This window comes from Mus musculus, chromosome 6 (assembly GCF_000001635.26).
Source record: "Mus musculus strain C57BL/6J chromosome 6, GRCm38.p6 C57BL/6J".
Lineage (NCBI taxonomy): Eukaryota > Metazoa > Chordata > Mammalia > Rodentia > Muridae > Mus > Mus musculus.
This window is the reverse complement of record NC_000072.6, coordinates 17,891,593-17,909,033: the sequence shown is the minus strand read 5'-3', so window position 1 is coordinate 17,909,033 and position 17,441 is coordinate 17,891,593. Positions and strand designations below refer to the sequence as shown.

Genomic DNA, 17,441 nt, shown 5'->3' with positions numbered 1-17,441 from the left:
AGAAATTCTGTACTTCTAAAACGATAGGACATTTTCTCTTATGTCACCACTATGCACTGTATACATATATTGAAATGCCACATTCTATTTCATAGATATATGCAATTATTGTGTACCAATTAAAGCAACACTTTGGGCATTTCCACTTTTAGAATAATTATAATTGGCAGTGTTAACTTACTGTCAAATGCTTCCACAGCACTTTTGAGCTACTTTCCAGGAGCTTTCATTATTTTTCCGAAGCTTAATTAACCATTTCTGCCCATTATCACAGAATTAAATGATAACACAATCAAAATAACTAACCTAGAACTGGACAGATTTTCTACCTGCATTATAGGGCTCTTATTAGGGTAACTGGAAAAATTGAGACCTGTCTCCTAGGCTTGAGGGGCGCCTAATAAGCTAATATTAGTTCCTTTAAGCATTTATAAATAGATGGTGTTCAAGTGTTATGGCAGTTTGAGTTAGAATGGCCTCCACAGCCTCATGTATTTGAGTGCTTAGTCAGCAGGGAGTGGAACTCATTGATAGTATTAAAAGGATTAGGGGGTGTAGCTTTCTTGGAGTGTGTGTGGCCTTGTTGGAGGAAGTGTGTCACTTATCACTGAGGTGGGTTTTGAGGTTTCAAAAGCCTATATCTACAGTGCTCTACACCCCCAGCCCATCCCCCACCCCTCAAATCAAAATATTCTATAAAGATTCATGCTCATAGCATCTTACATATAACCCCTAAGCCTCTGTAAATATTTTGCTGATTAGCCACTAGCATTGGAGTGGTTAAATACATCCTCATGTAGAAATGCCACTGTGGTCCACTCTTGCCTGTGGCTCTCTCAACTACTACTCCTGTGTCTGCCTGTATGCCACTATCATGAGAATGCTGCTGGCTGTCCCTGTCATGATAATGGACTTATCCTCTGAACCTGTAAGTAAGCCCCTAATTAAATGTTCTAGTACTCTTCACAGTACTACAACAGTAACTAAGACAAGTGTTTTGTAAAAATTATTAAACATTTTACTTCATTTGATTCTTATCCCAAAAGACAGGCAAGGCTTATATTTTGATCTTCATCGGGAAGATGAGTTCAGAGGCACTGACCCCAGGGTTCTATGTCTGGGAAATGAGAGCCAGAACTCGAACCCAAGTTTTCACTTCAGAATCCTGGGCTGTTACCCAATAGTTCCTACAAACGAGCACTATTTATGCTCATAGAATCATTCAGTAGTTTGAGAAGAGTATCCAATAAATATTAATAGATGACTTCAGTGTACTATAATTGAGAACAACTTTTATGACTAGTTTTACATTTTAATCAGAGTTCAATCAACATTTTGGCTTAGCCTCAAAATATTCTATAAAGATTCATGCTCATAGCATCTTACATATAACCCCTAAGCCTCTGTAAATATTTTGCTGATTAGCCACTAGCATTGGAGTGGTTAAATACATCCTCATGTAGAAATGCCACTGTGGTCCACTCTTCAATTTCCCATTAAATAGAAATATAACCTAGACTTAAGTAAAACATCAGGAATGATATTAGATCACTTAGCTCTACCATTTTCAATATCAACAACGTAAATTAAAGTGTGTAACTCCATGCGCATCTCTCTGTCTCCCCCCACCCCCTCCATCTTGTTGCTATAACACTACAACAACGCAAGTAGGATTTCTTTGTCATCTGCACCAGGAGGTCTTCATCAGATTTTTTTCCCCAATACTTCCTGCCATGTAACATCAGATGTGAGCTGCAGGATTAATTTCTTAGAGGCTAAATGTGCTTAATATCAACAGACTGAAAATGGACCCACAGCTAAATACCTACCACAGAGCAGATACTTCAGGAAAACCCTAAATATACATGCAGCTCATGAATAAAACATTCCAGAAATATCTTTTGTCTTGCTTTAATTCTGTTAAAATCAACTTCAGAAGGAATATGTGAAAACTATGGGGCATTTACCAACTCCAGACCATGGAGTTTGAACAGCAAAGACCAATCCTTTCACTATGTATGTAGCTCATACAGCGGTGCTCACAAATCAAAACACTGCATGCTCTGGGGCTTCTCCTGTTTTTCTCTAGCCAGTACTGATAACTTACATTTATCTGTAGAGACATGGATTGTCACATTAGCTGGTGTTTTTAATGAGTTTTGTGCATAAGGCTTATTTCCAGTATTTGCCTCAGACCAGACTAAAACTGATGCAAAATTCCTATCAAACTCTCAGGATCTCCACTTCAGCTAGTTAATAAAGTTTCTGAACCTAGCTGCCCAAACAAAGTCTCGGAATTTATTACATTTACCCTGAAAACCAGCCCCCTCCCTCAAGTTCCCTTGAGTGTAGGATTTCCCCCCCTCAAAAATGAGGCTATAAATGCCTGTAGACGCCACAGGTCCCAACTTTTGCTAGTTGCAATCCATTGTTTTATAACGGAGATCCTGGGGACAGGGCATTGTGGTTAACAAATGCTTTCTCTTCCATCATAATGAGCTCCTAGGGGAACCAGAGACTCACTTTTGGCACGTGTGGATTAAATTCCACAGCTCTGTGGATGGCTTCTACTGCATTCATCTCTGCTGTGCTCAGCCCCCTCCGAGACGCAGCCTCTGGAGAGAATCTGAAAAGCAGAAAGACAAACATCATGCAGTTGGGACCACTGCTTGGGCAGCTACCCAGGGAGCAAGTATACATGAAGGGCCCTTAAGAGCACAGTGAGCCACGGGCACAAGCTCTCCAAACTTCTCAACAGGGGACCTTGGAGTTACCCCTTCCACCAAGGTGAACAAAAACCCCAGCAGAAGCAGAAAGCGTGCTTACATTGAATGGAGGCAGGAATTATATTCATCTGTCAACTCACTGTCTAAATAGCTAATCTAAATTTTCTGCAAGGTCCCTGCTTAGGTGGGAGCAGAGGGAGGACTGACAAGGGCAGACAGCGTAGGAAAAAGAGAATCCTAGGTTACAGAGGAACGCACTTGGTTCAAAACAGAACTGGGGAGAATTTTAAGGGAGGCTCCCAACCCAATGTCAGTGTTGCCATGGAGGCCAAGTGGCCGCAGCTTCAGCAGCAGGCTAGCCTGTGTGGGCTGTGCCAGAGGGGAGTGTGCATGCCCCAACTGTGGGCAAGACACCTGCCCAAGGGAATGAAAAAAAAAGACCAGACCATGCAATCTCTTTCTCACCTCACACCCAGGGCTAACTCCAGAGCTGTGCTTGGCAGGCAGACACCACAGGGGAAGCTGTGGCAACCCTGGCCCTGCCCTCCCAAGCTGGAGTCGCTGTGTAGGGAGAAAAGATGTTGCAGTAGGTACTGGCGATCTACAGGATAAAAAAGAATGAAAGAAAATTACTCCAGTTTTGAAGTGCACACACACTTAACAGCAAACCTGTCTGATACTGCAGAGGCTGCTACCTGCTCTCTGCTTTTAGATGCTGCAAAGGGGATGGATTGTCTCAGGGAAATGTCTTTATGAGCTCAAAAACAATGAATCCTTCTGTTCTCTTTAACCTGCCAGGTCGGTCATCCCTTGGATACTTGTGAAATGTTTATGTGCCATAGTCACCTGCCTGAATAAAATGGGCAAATGTCCCATTGAGGTGGCATCTCAAAGTAAACAGACCAGGAGTGAGGCAAAGAATAGGAGAGGGCCATTCCCACTGCACTGAAGGACCCAGTAACAGACAGCAAAATGGAAGGGCACACACACACACACACACACACACACACACACACACACACACATACACAGAGGGGACAGAATATTTTTGTGTATCTCCCAAGCAGTCTTTTTGGTTTTACTGTCTGACAAAAAGATAAAAAGTAAGGAAAAAGTCAGCCCAGAGGAATGCAGTGTAATGCCAATCCATCTATCTTAGGAACCCACACACCCTTACAATCCATAGGGACAGATACTTCCTCCTGCTATAGTGAAGTAAAAGATCAGCAGCTTTGGGGAAATGCATGCTTTAAAGCAGGGTCAAAAGGACCCCAGGCAGCTTCTGGAGAAACCCTCAGAGGTGACAGCACTGGGGGCACACAGTGACTGCTCACTTACTTGTCAGAGACAGCTCTTGCTTTGAGCAGGGCGGCTGTGTAGCATATTGTCGCCGACTTTGGTAAGCTTATATCTGTCAGGGAAAGAAAGTGAGAACCCTTGTAAATCTGCAGCCAACGGGACGGACGATGCTCTAAAAACACAGGACTAAGTCATACACGCCCAGGACAGGGTAAACTAAGAAGAGTTAAACTATTACATAAGAACCCTAGCTCTTTCTTATAGTGGCAAAAATGCTATCTGTTATTTTGTCAGTAATTCATGTTTAAAATTCACCTGGCCCAGTCTTCAGAAATCAACTTCTATTTTAAAATATGCATTTTTATACCTTGAATTTAAGTGGAGAATATATATATATGTATAGTTGTTGCACAAACACCTGTGATATAGATGTAAATGAGACTTTTTGTCAGTTATAAAAATCACTCAGGAATTACATGAAATATTAATGCCAGCAAAAATTAATCTGAATTTGAAAACCCACAGAGATAAATGAGGTATTCTTTAATAGGTTAGTTTAAGACAAGGTTTCTTCATATTAAAATTCAGAAATTCAAACACAGTCCTTTTCACAAGCATGAAAATCAAGGTCATGGAGACCCAGGGTCTCTGATGAGCGTAAGCTGTAAGGGACAACTGAGCCATCATTTTGAAAAATGTCCAAGTTTTCTTATTCAACTTCATGATCCTTTCATATTAAAGCTTAACCTGTCACCCAGAAAGACAATTTTATAAAGTTTCTAGAAAATACCAGGTGGAAGGGTGGAGCAGCTGTAAAATGCAGATAATCAGTTTACAAGCAAACATTGGTATGGAACACAACTAAAAGCCAAGGGGCTGAAGGGCATGGTCTCTGTGGGTGGTACATTATTTAAACTGGAATTCCATTCTTTTCAAAATAGGGCAGTTGGTATTTCTTTAGCACTTGTTACCCAAAATTCCACTCTGACAGGGAAATGATATCTTTGTACAAAGTAGCATTTATTTGGAAGGGCATGTATGGAGGCAGGGGCAGCCTGCAGCTGTCCATTTTCTCTCATTGAACCACGCAGGTTCTGGGAATCAAACTCCAGGAGCCTAGCTTGGCAACAAGTACCCTTACCCACTGAACTATGTTGCCAGTCCCCAAAATATTTTCTTAATTCCAAATAAACTAGGGCTAGAGAGAAAGCTTGGTCACTAAAGAAATTACAACTATGCTTTCTCCCACGTGCCTCAAAATTCACCCTTAATGTATGGAATGCCCTACAAATCTCTTCATGGACTGCTTGCAACTTTTGAAGGGACAACCCTATAGGAAAGCTGTAAAGGAATCTCACAATTGGCCAGCGGCAGCAGCAAAAAGTCATTCCTGGAAAGAATGAGAGCTGTTTTGGCTTCCTGCCATGATGATCACGGATTGCACCTCTGAAGGTGTAAGCCTGCCCCAGTTAAATGTGTACCTTTATGGGTGGCTCTGGTCATCGTGTCTCTTCACAGCAATGGAATCCCTAACTAAGAGACTCTGAGAATGTGTGTACAAAATTTTAAAGGTTGACAACTTTGATAGAGGAAGAATTCTGTAGTTCAAACTGTGTGAAGCAGGTTCATCAGCAAATATATTGGTGGAGCCAGACTCAGCCATTTCCATATTAACCAACCCTGAGCCTTCAGCCAGATGGCCCTGTCCGACAAGATGGTCCCCACCTGTTCCCACCATCTAGCTCACCAAAATAAGGTTCTTCTATGTTGCAACCTTGTCTTTGGACTAATTGGCTTCTGTTGTAGGACAAGCAGATCTAACCTTTCTTAGATCTTTGCTAGGAACAATAACAACACAGAACTGAAAGAGATGGGGGACTTTGTAGACTAGATCTCAGAAACCATGTTCAAGCAAAACTTCTTCCCCATCACCAATATTATACGACGCATGCCATATAAACGATTGATTGTCCGTTTGTTTGTTTCAAGATAGAGTCTCATGTATCCCAGGCTGGCCTCAAAATCATTAAATAGCTGAGGATGACTTTGTAATCTTGATCTAATATGCATTACTAATTTTAGAAGTATTTAACATGCCAAAAATATGAAGAGAAGAAAATATCTAAACAACTTCCGCAGGGCTTGGCCATCACTGTGAATGACGAGCTGGCTCTCACTGTTTTTCTCTTTCCATAGCTTGTTATGTAAAAACCAAAATTTTAAAGGGGGATTCTGTAGTTCAAAACTGTGTGAAGCAGGTTTATCAGCGAATCCGCTGGTGGAGTCAGACACAGGCAGGCAGGCAGGCAGGCAGGCAGGCAGGCAGACAGGCAGACAGAGGCAGGCAGGCAGACAGAGGCAGGCAGGCAGGCAGGCAGGCAGGCAGGCAGGCAGGCAGGCAGACAGAGGCAGGCAGGCAGGCAGGCAGACAGAGGCAGGCAGGCAGACAGACAGAGGCAGGCAGGCAGGCAGGCAGGCAGGCAGACAGAGGCAGGCAGGCAGGCAGGCAGGCAGGCAGACAGAGGCAGGCAGGCAGGCAGGCAGGCAGGCAGACAGAGGCAGGCAGGCAGGCAGGCAGGCAGGCAGACAGAGGCAGGCAGGCAGGCAGGCAGGCAGGCAGGCAGACAGACAGAGGCAGGCAGGCAGGCAGGCAGGCAGGCAGGCAGACAGAGGCAGGCAGGCACTGTCAGTCTGCGCACCTGCAGAAGCATGGGACCCCACAGAAGGAATGCTCCTTTTGCATTGTGCCTGCTGCAGGATATCACCTCATTGACTTATTTTTGCTAATAATATCCAAATAATAGGCAGAAGCTGATATTTCGGGCTCATTTTAAGAAACTAGAAGAAGTAAATGTAATTTCTTATAGGCCTCTTGCATTCTATCCCTACCACTCTGATTCCTGGCCCCTCTCAAAGCTCAGACTTCATAACTGCTGCCTATATGCTTTTTGAAATGATTTTTTGCTAACTTCAAGAGTTCAGAAAAATGTGAAAACAGCACAAAGATGTCTGAATTCCCTAAACTGTCATATTTCACATAACCATAGTCCAACAACAACAACAACAACAACAACAACAACAAAGCTGTAGCTGACATGGTTGCAGTGATTTGAGAATGCACCTGTACTATCCAGATTCATGTAACACCACCACCCACCAAGATAAAGAACTGCTCCATGGCATAGAGGACCCAGTCACTGGCCCTTTATGCTTGTTCCCACCCTGTCCTTCCTGCACATGGTAGCTACAGGTCTGTTTCCTGGACTTGAGCTTGCCCTGTGATTTCATGCTTTGTCACTGTGGAAAAGGATAAAATGACAAGATAAACAAATGAAATTTGTCACAGCAAATGTTAATATCAGAAGCTGTGAGCAGAGAGTAACAAGTTATCTGCTTGCTCATACTGCCAGGAACTTTCATTCTTTGGAAGAGTCTAAAATGTAATTGTATATAGAATATTTAGTTTGTTTTGTAATGACAGATTAACTCTGCCCTTTAAAAGAGGAATTAAGCAATAATTACCATAAAGTCCTCTTAGGAATTAGAATTTGGGTTGGGGTATAATTCAGTGGTAGATCATACAGTTAGCATACACAAGGCTTGGGCTCAATCTAAACACACACACACACACACACACACACACACACACACACACACACGAGTGATGTGGTATTACAATGAAAGGAAAGGGTAAGTACAAAACCACACAATTCACACCATTACTTCCTATAGAAAAAAAGTCTGCTAACTGTGTATTTCTCATTAGCTAACATGAACTGCTGGTATTTGCCTAATTTTTCTTCAACTTGTGTTTCTATAAGTCCTTTTCTGAAAGGGGAAGTCATTTCCCTTTCATATGCAAAATCAAACTGTTATCAAAGTCTCTCATTAAAAGTCACAGTCTTGGATGTCATACAGAAGGAAGCCCGCAGCATTTCTGAAGTCTATCCATTTAGTAGCACAGAATTTTCATTTCTTTTCATGTCTGAGGACTCCTCACTGTGTGTATACACGAGACACTTACTCTCTTATTACTGGGCATTTGGATTACTTTCCAGCTTTAATCTCCTCTAACGAAGGACCCTGGGACTGTGCTTCTTATGCACACTTTAAAAATATTCCTTTCGGGGCAGGTGAGATGGCTCAGTGGGTAAGAGCACTGACTGCTCTTCCAAAGGTCCTGAGTTCAAATCCCAGCAACCACATGGTGGCTCACAACCACCTGAAATGGAATCTGATGCCCTCTTCTGGTGTATCTGAAGACAGCTACAGGGCACTTACTTATAATAATAAATAAATAAATAAAATAAAAATCTTTTAAAAAATATTCCTTTCTCTTGGGAGTGTGAGTGAAAACAGAATGGCTGAGATAAAGAGTGGATATTTAACTTCACTGAACGGTGCTACAACATCTTTGTTTCACCCTAGATGGGTCATACAGGCATATATCTAAGTAAAAAGCCATTCTCCACTATCTATAAGACATGTATAAGATATGTATATGACTGTGTAATTTATACCTCAATAATCACTTATATTTGTTAAAACCAACACTTGTGTTTCTATATGTCCCTTTCTGAAAGGGGAAGACATTTTCCCCATGTGTGTTCATATGAAGTCTGCCTTTTTCTTCCTTTTACAAGAGACATTATGCAACAATCACCATAAACTCCTCTTAAGAATTGGAATTTGGGTTGGGGTATAATTCAGTGGTAGATAATACAGTTAGCACGCAACAGGACTTGGTTCAACCTAATTACACACACACACACACACACACACACACACACACACACACACACACACACAGACAGAGAGAGAGAGAGAGAGAGAGAGAGAGAGAGAGAGAGAGAGAGGTGGTGTGATATTATAATTAAAACCTGAGACAAGGACACTTTTCTTACAGTATGACCTTCCTCACATTTTTATTGACCTTCAATCACTTGCCACAGTCTTCTTTTCTCTATAAGAACCTAAAACCCACTTGCCTTCTATGACAAGACAGGATCAAATTGTTTCCCAAGTCAACGTCTCTTTTCTACCAGTTTCCCATGGTAAAGTCTCTAATGTCCGAAATGACAGAACATCAGAACTTTTCACCTAGTTGGGTTCCTGAGCAATGAATGGTTTAAAGTGAGACTTGGGATCGCAGCAAGCCTCACGGTACCCCAAGCCCGCCCATACCGGAGCCACCGCCACTAGCATCCCCTGAGCACCAGCCAGGCCTACCACTGAGCACCTGAGATCTCATTTGTTCCCATAATGGTGTGGTCAACCAAATAAATCCCCAGGAAGTCTTCAAATTGATTTCAGCTAAAATTTGATTTTCTTCCCTCTTCCACAAAGGCCATGAAAATGTTCTGAAAGTTTGAAAACATCCAGGCAGGATTTCACATGTGGCTCCACTCTATTCTCAATCTTACTAATTCTCTAGCATCAATTTTACTGCTTTCCCCATGGCCATCCAGCTTCTTAGTCATCTTTCTGATTCAAGCTGCCACCCATAGCTTTACCCCATCTGTGCATTTCATAAGTACACCTTTCTCTCCACACCACTACCTCCATCAAAGTTACTGCAAACGGTTATTGAGAGCTTGCTAAGGAGAAAGCCTTGGTATTATTTCATCCTCAGAATAACACAATTTATTATTATTATTATTATTATTATTATTATAAGTTATTTTTAAATGGAATGAAGAAATAATGACAATATCACAGCTGGAATAAATATAAATAGTTTCACATGACCTATAACTGTACCAGCTTGTCTATAATTTAAAAATGTTGGCAGAGGGGTCTAGGATGCATGCCTATAATCTGTACTTTGATTTGGCTGAGGTAGAAGGATTTTGAGTTTCAGGTCATCCTAGCTACACAGAAAAATCTTGTCAAAAAAATATCAACAACAACAAAAATTGATAATGGTAGTACCAAGAAGGAAACCTGGGGATCATGCTTCTAGAGATCATAATTATTTGCAACTGGCTGCAGTGATTTTATACACACACACACACACACACACACACACACACACACACACACACACACACATATATATATATATATATATATATATATATTACACACACACAAATGTATATACAAAATATTACTTCATGTTAACTATAATAACAACATTTAAAACATTAGCAAATGTTTTGTTTCAAGATATAATCAGGTCTATGGCATTCCTCCAATTTACAAACATGAAAGAAACTGGCCACTCAAACTAATAAGATAAACATTTAAGACTATTGTATATACTATAAATATTTTCACAGCCACTATCTCATCTGTGTTTATTTGCTAAAAAAATCTCCAGAGTACACATCCTGGAATTTCAGTCACCTCTATCTCTGCTAAATGCTCATAAAACACGTAATTATGATTTCTAGAATTTTACTGGGATTTATTTCTTTGCTGTACTTCTCAGAAAATGACCAACAAGCAGTTGTGATTTCCTACTAACATTTAATGCAATACTTTCTTCTCCAAACAGTACTGATATGAAATAAAGGCAAAGACAGAGATAACAGCCTAGTGCTTCTATGGTTATTCTGCTCAAGTATTTCTTTTTAAAATTTAAAATGAAATGTAGGTCCAGACAGGCAGGAAGGCACACATAACCACTGTGGGAAGAAGAGACAGAGGACCTCAAGGTCAAGACAAGCCTGAACTAAACAGTTAAGACCCAATTAAGAGAGGGGGCAGAAAGGCAATATCCCCAAACTACCAGTTGTGATATCTGATTTTCTTTCCCCTCTCATATTATCTTATACTTTATTCACTGTTTTGCATAGACCATAACTTTACACATTAAATACCCAGGCTTTTTCTTCCCTTAGAGCCTTACTATCCTAAATACCACCACACTGGCATATGCCTTACTTATAGGTAAACAGTTACTTGACATCTGATATGTTCATTCTTTTTCTTTTTCTGTATGTGTGTGTGATGTATATGCATGTACCATGGGCATCCACAAGGGCCAAGAGGAAGACATTGTGAATACTGTTTTATCTAACTCCTCTGAGATGAGCTCTCTTACTAAATCTGGAGATTCCGTGGCCATCTAGTGCCACTGATCTTTCTGTCTAGCCCTCTATATCACTGTCTGGCTTTGACACAGGTGCTGGGATCCAAATGCAGGGTCTTCTGCTCTGAAAGCAAGGGCTCTTACTCTCTGAGTCATGCCTGCAGAGCTGCCGTTCTGATGTTTTCATATGCTTTCATTGTTTGTTTTTCCTTTGCATTTCCATTGGAGGTGAGTATAATTTCATCAGTCACCCAAACTTTCTAAAATATTTTCCTGTAAAAACTGTTTTTCATGCACCCTACCCCAAATCCATCAATATCAGGTCAGTTATGTTCAATGAATTTCCATATGTGAGTCTAACATTTATCTTTCCTCTGAATTAAAGAAACAGCTTGTGACTTTGGCTTTTGACTATTGTTTCTTTTAAGTTCAAGGGACACTTCTGTGCCCAACGCTCCTTTCTTTAACTTTAAGCATCTCCATTTAAGACCTGACCTTCTGATGAAGTAGACCATCACTCCTGTGTTTTGACTCCGTTTGCAGTACCTGGAGTGGCAGCAGGGCACTGGTGTATCAGAGGGCTTGGTGAGCAAACAGAACTCCCTAGCTCCCCATGCATTCACAGCATGCAGTCCTTTGTCACAAGTTCAGCCTTTGGGGTGTTCACCTGTTCTCTCCCTGACCCATGCTTATCCTTATGTTGTCAGATGGCCTAGCAAAACCAGAGAGGTGTCAACAGACTGCGGCCAAGCAGCCTCCCTGTGTCTTAGGTACACTTTCTGAAGGCGCATCTACAGTTGCAACTGTCTTTATAGACAGTTTGCTATGGTTGGGAGATCGGCAGAGAGCAAATGTCCAGTAGCTAACAATAGGAAGATCTGCTCACCTGGAAGACATTAGAGACTATCTATACTGGGGCTGTCACTTATCTAAACAAGAAACAAATCCCACTTCCCAGAGACTTCAATTGATGTTTGCAACAGCCTCCTGGGGAATCAAACGGTACTCAACTGTAGTATCAGAAAGTCACTTCTTGTTAAGATTTCACTCTCATATCCGAGAGCTTTGGAAAAAAATGTTAATTTCCTATCTTAGTTTAGGTTTTATTGCTGTGAAGAGACACCATGACTACAGCAACTCTTATAAAGGAAAATATTTAATTGGGGCTGGTTTATAATTTCAGAGATTCAGTCCATTATCATCATGGCAGAAGATGGTGATGTGCAGGCAGACATGAAGCAGGAGCTCAGTTTTCTACATCTTGATCCACAGTCAGCAGAACTAAACTGTGTGCCACACGGGGTAGAGCTTAAGCATAAGAAACCTCATAGCCCGGCCCTACAGTGACATACTAGGCCACACCTTTTAAGTGCCACACACCATGAGCCAAGTATTGAAGTATATGAACCTATAGGGGCCATTCCTATTTGACTAACCTCAAGTCAAGCAAGGGCAGAATGTGAGCCCATTATTCTATTCTTTACACAATGAGGGCAGATGGAAGTTTCCCTTGAGATTGACTTTTGAACAAAATCCCAGCCTGACTCAAAGCTGTTCAGTTCTGTTTCTTGCTTATTTCACTTCATGTATCTTCTGCCATTTGCTATGCCCCTTGTCTATCCCTCTACAATATGAAAAATTAGAAATTCTCATACAAGGCATATTGGCTATGCCCCCCTACCCCCGCAGCTTCCATGTGTTCCATATGCTCTAAAAATTCAATACAAGTGCATTCACTGTCCATATCAGTTCAGATACCACCTCCTCCAAGAACGATCTCTTCACTTCTCCTTGCTAGATGAAGTGGTACAGCCATCTTCAGTTAAAACCTACTATCATAGTCCTTATCTCTTCCAGTATTTCTTCCCATATTTACTTCAATTGGTGTTCTATAGAAAGTAAGTGCTGTGTATCTTAAGCTCTTTGTAACCACAACACAAAAGCAATGTCTGAAATATACTTGGTAGTCAGAATCTGTTAAGTAAAATCTAAATTAATGTATCCATATCTCAAACTTCTTGATGTTAGCATCATTGGATAACAATATCTACATCTAATTTATCTTCTGAAAGACAAAAGTAATTAGTGTTAATGGGCATTTTAAGAGAAAACCATGAATGAGTTATTTCTCAAGATGAGTTATTTCTCAAGTTATTTCTCAAGATTCCTCTTGCAACTATCTTTGCCTCTAGTGTTCCAACAGGAAGTATAGCAACTTGCTAGTGCTCTCATCAAGATGCCTGATTGAAATAACGGTGGAAAGCAAATGGGCATAGTGGAAAAAGAAGAGCGAAAGTGGAGACAAGGATGAAGCAAAGATGAGCCTTCCTTCTGAAACAAGGAAGGCTAGCCGCACCTCTTCTGGCTCCTCCTAGACCCTTTCCTGGAACACTGGTAAAAGAAGGTCATTTTAGGGGGAATGACTTGAATTTTCCAAAGTTATAAAGGGCTCATAAGAACAAAAATTCAATGCAATAATCTTGAAGAAGAATTCATGGAACTAAATTCCAGATAAGATAAAACAATTTAAGAGGCCAATCTCTTTGATCTCATTTTCTTTTGTTCATCTACCAACGATAATGATCAAGATGTGGTTTAATAGAACATTACTGTTCTTATGCATGAGACAGATCAAGCAGAGGTCAAGTCTCATATCTATGGTCTAAAAAGCTTTGAAGGGTAGAGTCTTGCAGATAAATAACCCCCAAGCTACCTCACAAATGATACTATCCCATAATGACATTTCCATTTCTGATTCATTCACTAACAACAGATGTTCCAAATGACTACTCCATTATACAGGGGCCCAAGAAAAACAGGACACAGAGCTTGTTCTCAAAGACATTATTTCTCTACACAGCTTGTGGCATGTCTAAAATAAATGCACCAAGTACTGATTCACCTTCATGAAATATATCATTTATGGTGCGCGTGCGCGTGCACACACACACACACACACATGTGTATAACATCTTTCCATTCTAGAGTATAAACAAAGTTACACAAAATAGGTCACATTAAGCCCTGAATCAAGATAAACCTAAATAATATGTTTTAATACATCCTTGATAAAATAATTTGAAACGGTTACCCCAATCACTCTCTGCAATCTAGTACCAACTCCAGGTTGAACATCTATGCTCCAAAGTCCGAAACTGTTAAGCTCAATTCAAAGAGCTTTGGATTGTAGAAATTTTCAGATTAGGAACACTCAATTACTCAGAATTTATAAACTCTGAAATAGAAGCCTCCAAATATAAATCACGTCTGGCTCCAAGCAATGTAGACTTGGCATCTTGTGTCTCTCTTCTTGTTTGGGCAACCAACTGGCATGACCTCTATCAGACACACTTGAGATTCATGTTCATCCAGCAAAGGCAGTACTCACAGATTCTCCTGCAACTATGAACCAAACACAGAAATAAGAAAATGAAAGAACAAAGACAGCTGCCTGTCTCACGTCCACAACCATTGGTGGACTGTGAAATGCTATGAGTGCCCTGTTGCAAGATGCTCTTACCCTTGTGGATACACTCAGGAAACGTTCCACACTTACCCCTAGTCATCATATGAGGGAAACAACAGCAATGTAGAAACCTACCCTTAAGCTCTGTTGTTGCTAGTTCCAGGCAGTGTGAGGTCTTTTTGCCCCACCTCCGAGAAAGCTAATCCAAGGTCCCCTTTCAACCAAAGAGGAAAATTCACTGAAGAAATAAAAAGGATTGATACACAAAAAAACTCAAAAAAATGTGCCATCTGGGATTTCAATGATTCAATCGGGAAATTCTACATGGCCTTAGTAATTTTGGGCAGGGGGAAGAGCAAGGAACATGCGTTCAGCTACACCCAGAAAAATTCATCTTATGCTGCAAAGCCAAACACCAGATGTGATTTGCAACTTTTGGACTAGTTTACCCCAGAAGTTCTGTCAAAGGGCCCTTCTGTGGCTGGTGCTTTGGAGCCAAACCCGGCAGTTTCAGTGATGGTAATGGCTGGCTGGGGAGGAATGTTACCTTGGTAAATTATGATAACTGGGCAATGAGGATTACCAAAGCCAACATAAATTTAAAGGGTTTGTGAGTGTGCCAACTATGTGCATTACAGATGTATGTACTTATGAACAGTCTTCTCCATCATCAGAGACAGAAGTTCCTCATGCATGCAGCCCTTGTTGAAATGACATCCATTACCAGAACTCATGCTTACTACATACATAGCCCATCATCTGACAGTCTATCATTCGTGATCTCAAAGGCCTAGATTTCTTGGCAGCTGACCTCTGGTGTCCGAATCAGGAGGGCACCTGGTCCAAAGTTCATCAAAGCTTCACAGTGATTCATGCTTATGAGCCGGAAGCCACAGCTCATGGTATCAGTGGTAATGATTATTTTCTTGTCTGAAGAGCTGACTGCTTCATTGGCCCATCTTTTACACTAAAATTCGCTTTAATCACTTGCCTAACATACTTGATTATTTCCATAGCAGCTAATCCAAGAAACAGAGCTGGACTAGGTTTCAAATCACTAAAAGGACTGACAACCTTTCAAAACTTCATTTGCTAAAGCAGCCTAATTTTGTGGTGAATGTTTTGGAAATTGTGTATGCCTAAAACTTGTGTTACTGCTTGGATGAAATGTACCATTTGAAGGCCGGAATAATCTGATTATGAGAATATGGGTCTTACTCATTGGTTCCTCTGACTCCTCAAATATCTTCTGTTCCTGGTTTCTTCAAAGGCAAACAGAAAACAAACTAAGGATAAACACAGGGTGTCCAGTGTCCATTTCACTGAAACTAGTGTGAGTTGGTTACAAGGGCTTGGACAATGTGACTATGAAAGGACCAGTATAAGGCTTGTTAGCTGAAGTCTCAACACAGAAAGATTTCTTCTTAGCTTCTGTTTTCAATGTGTTGAAATGAAAGCATTCCTTCTACATTAGAATCATGCACTGTTTTGGAGTACGCCCTTTGTAGATTACCAGCTGACAGGTAACAATGCTAATTTACCATGGGTTCAATGTTACCAGTAAATTGTCTTGATGTAATTGTTGCCTTTATACAATTTTGACTTAAAAAAAAAAATCAGCTGTTCCCTATAGGAAACTTTATGTCCTTAAATTTAGACCCACCAGTAGAAAGTTAATAATGTAAATATCCAAAGAGCTTTGGTCTGTGTTTCTGTTTGTGCATTGGGACAAGGCTGGAGGGGCTCTGTTACACATAAGCTCATGTGTTTAAACACTTAAGTCTCTAGCCAGTGTTGTCCAGGGGAGGCTTCGGACCCTTTAGCACATGGGACCTACTTCCGAGACATAGGCACCAGTGCTGGGCTTTTGATAGTGATAACCCAGCCACACTTTCAGTCCACACTCTCTCCTTCTTGCTTCCCCAGATGTAAGAAGTGGAAGCAGCAAACATGTACCTCTATGGACCAAACAACTGCATCTTTCCCTCATGGCAGACTGAAGCTGTGTGCCAAAATACATTTTTCTCCCTTAAGCTGTTTCTATCAAATATTTTTCTCATACCAACGAGAAAAGCAACAAACACTGGCTCCAAAGGGATGCTTTGTCTTTGTATCAGGAGTCAAAATTCAAAGATGTTCCTGTTTACAGCTTTCAGGTGAACCTAAGAAATGCTGTTTTTAATAATCAAGTATTTCTATGTCTATGATTAGTTTCCATAATAGGTCACACACTGGCTTTGTGGGAAGCAGGACTGGCTCTTACCCTCATGGTTCAGCTGACGTTGAATACAGAGCTTTCTATTTATATAAGATTGACCAAGGCTAGAAAACCTGAGGAACAGCAAGCAAGCTCTGCAAAACAGCTAACAGTTTCTCCATCTCTCCTCTGGGCCTCACAGTTCTCAGTACCAAGCACGAAGGACACTTCCCTAGCCAATCACCCGCGATGTCATCTTAACCAAGTTGCTGAACTTTCTAAGCCTTGATTCCGTTTCCACAGAAGACACTGAGGCTTAGAACGTTAAGTCCTCCACCCTTGATGCCTTCTAAAATCCTAGGGATTATTAACTAAAAACGGCAGATGTAAATGCTTCTAAGTGTACTGTGTACTCAGCATAGGCACATTCATTGGTGTGGTGAGACTCTTTTAAAATTGAAATGCACAGATTATATATAATGAATCAGCTATATGGATTATTTTCCTTTATACCATCTTAAGCTTTGAGACTAAAGTTTTTAACCTTTAGTCTCAAGATAGCCTATAAACTTTCTTGAAAGTGGATCCAAAAACTGTAGTAGTTTTTACAATGCTTTTAAAAGAAGTTTCTGATGACCTTGGAATAGTGAACATATTTCATATATAACAAATACATGGATGAAAAAATATGATAAATCTCAAATCAAATTAGTGTTA

At 40.8% G+C, this 17,441-nt stretch overlaps 1 protein-coding gene across 19 annotated transcripts in view; it reads right to left on the bottom strand.

Moving 5' to 3' along the window:
* Window positions 1-17,441, bottom strand: part of St7 (suppression of tumorigenicity 7) — a 249,123-nt gene that overhangs the window by 33,990 nt on the left and 197,692 nt on the right. For 12 of the 19 annotated variants that reach the window (XR_377290.4, XR_003956244.1, XR_003956246.1 and 9 more), the window contains 2 exons: window positions 4,065-4,137; window positions 2,524-2,626 (listed from right to left, as the gene is read on the bottom strand). Coding sequence is in view for 9 of the 19 variants with exons in the window: in NM_001289624.1 (NP_001276553.1) it covers window positions 2,524-2,626; window positions 4,065-4,137 (176 nt within the window). In the remaining 10 variants the exon portion in view is untranslated. Of the gene's footprint in view, window positions 1-2,523; window positions 2,627-3,191; window positions 3,328-4,064; window positions 4,138-17,441 lie in introns of those variants that run through there. The other 7 variants (XR_868763.3, XR_003956242.1, XR_003956243.1 and 4 more) reach the window with 2 other exon arrangements.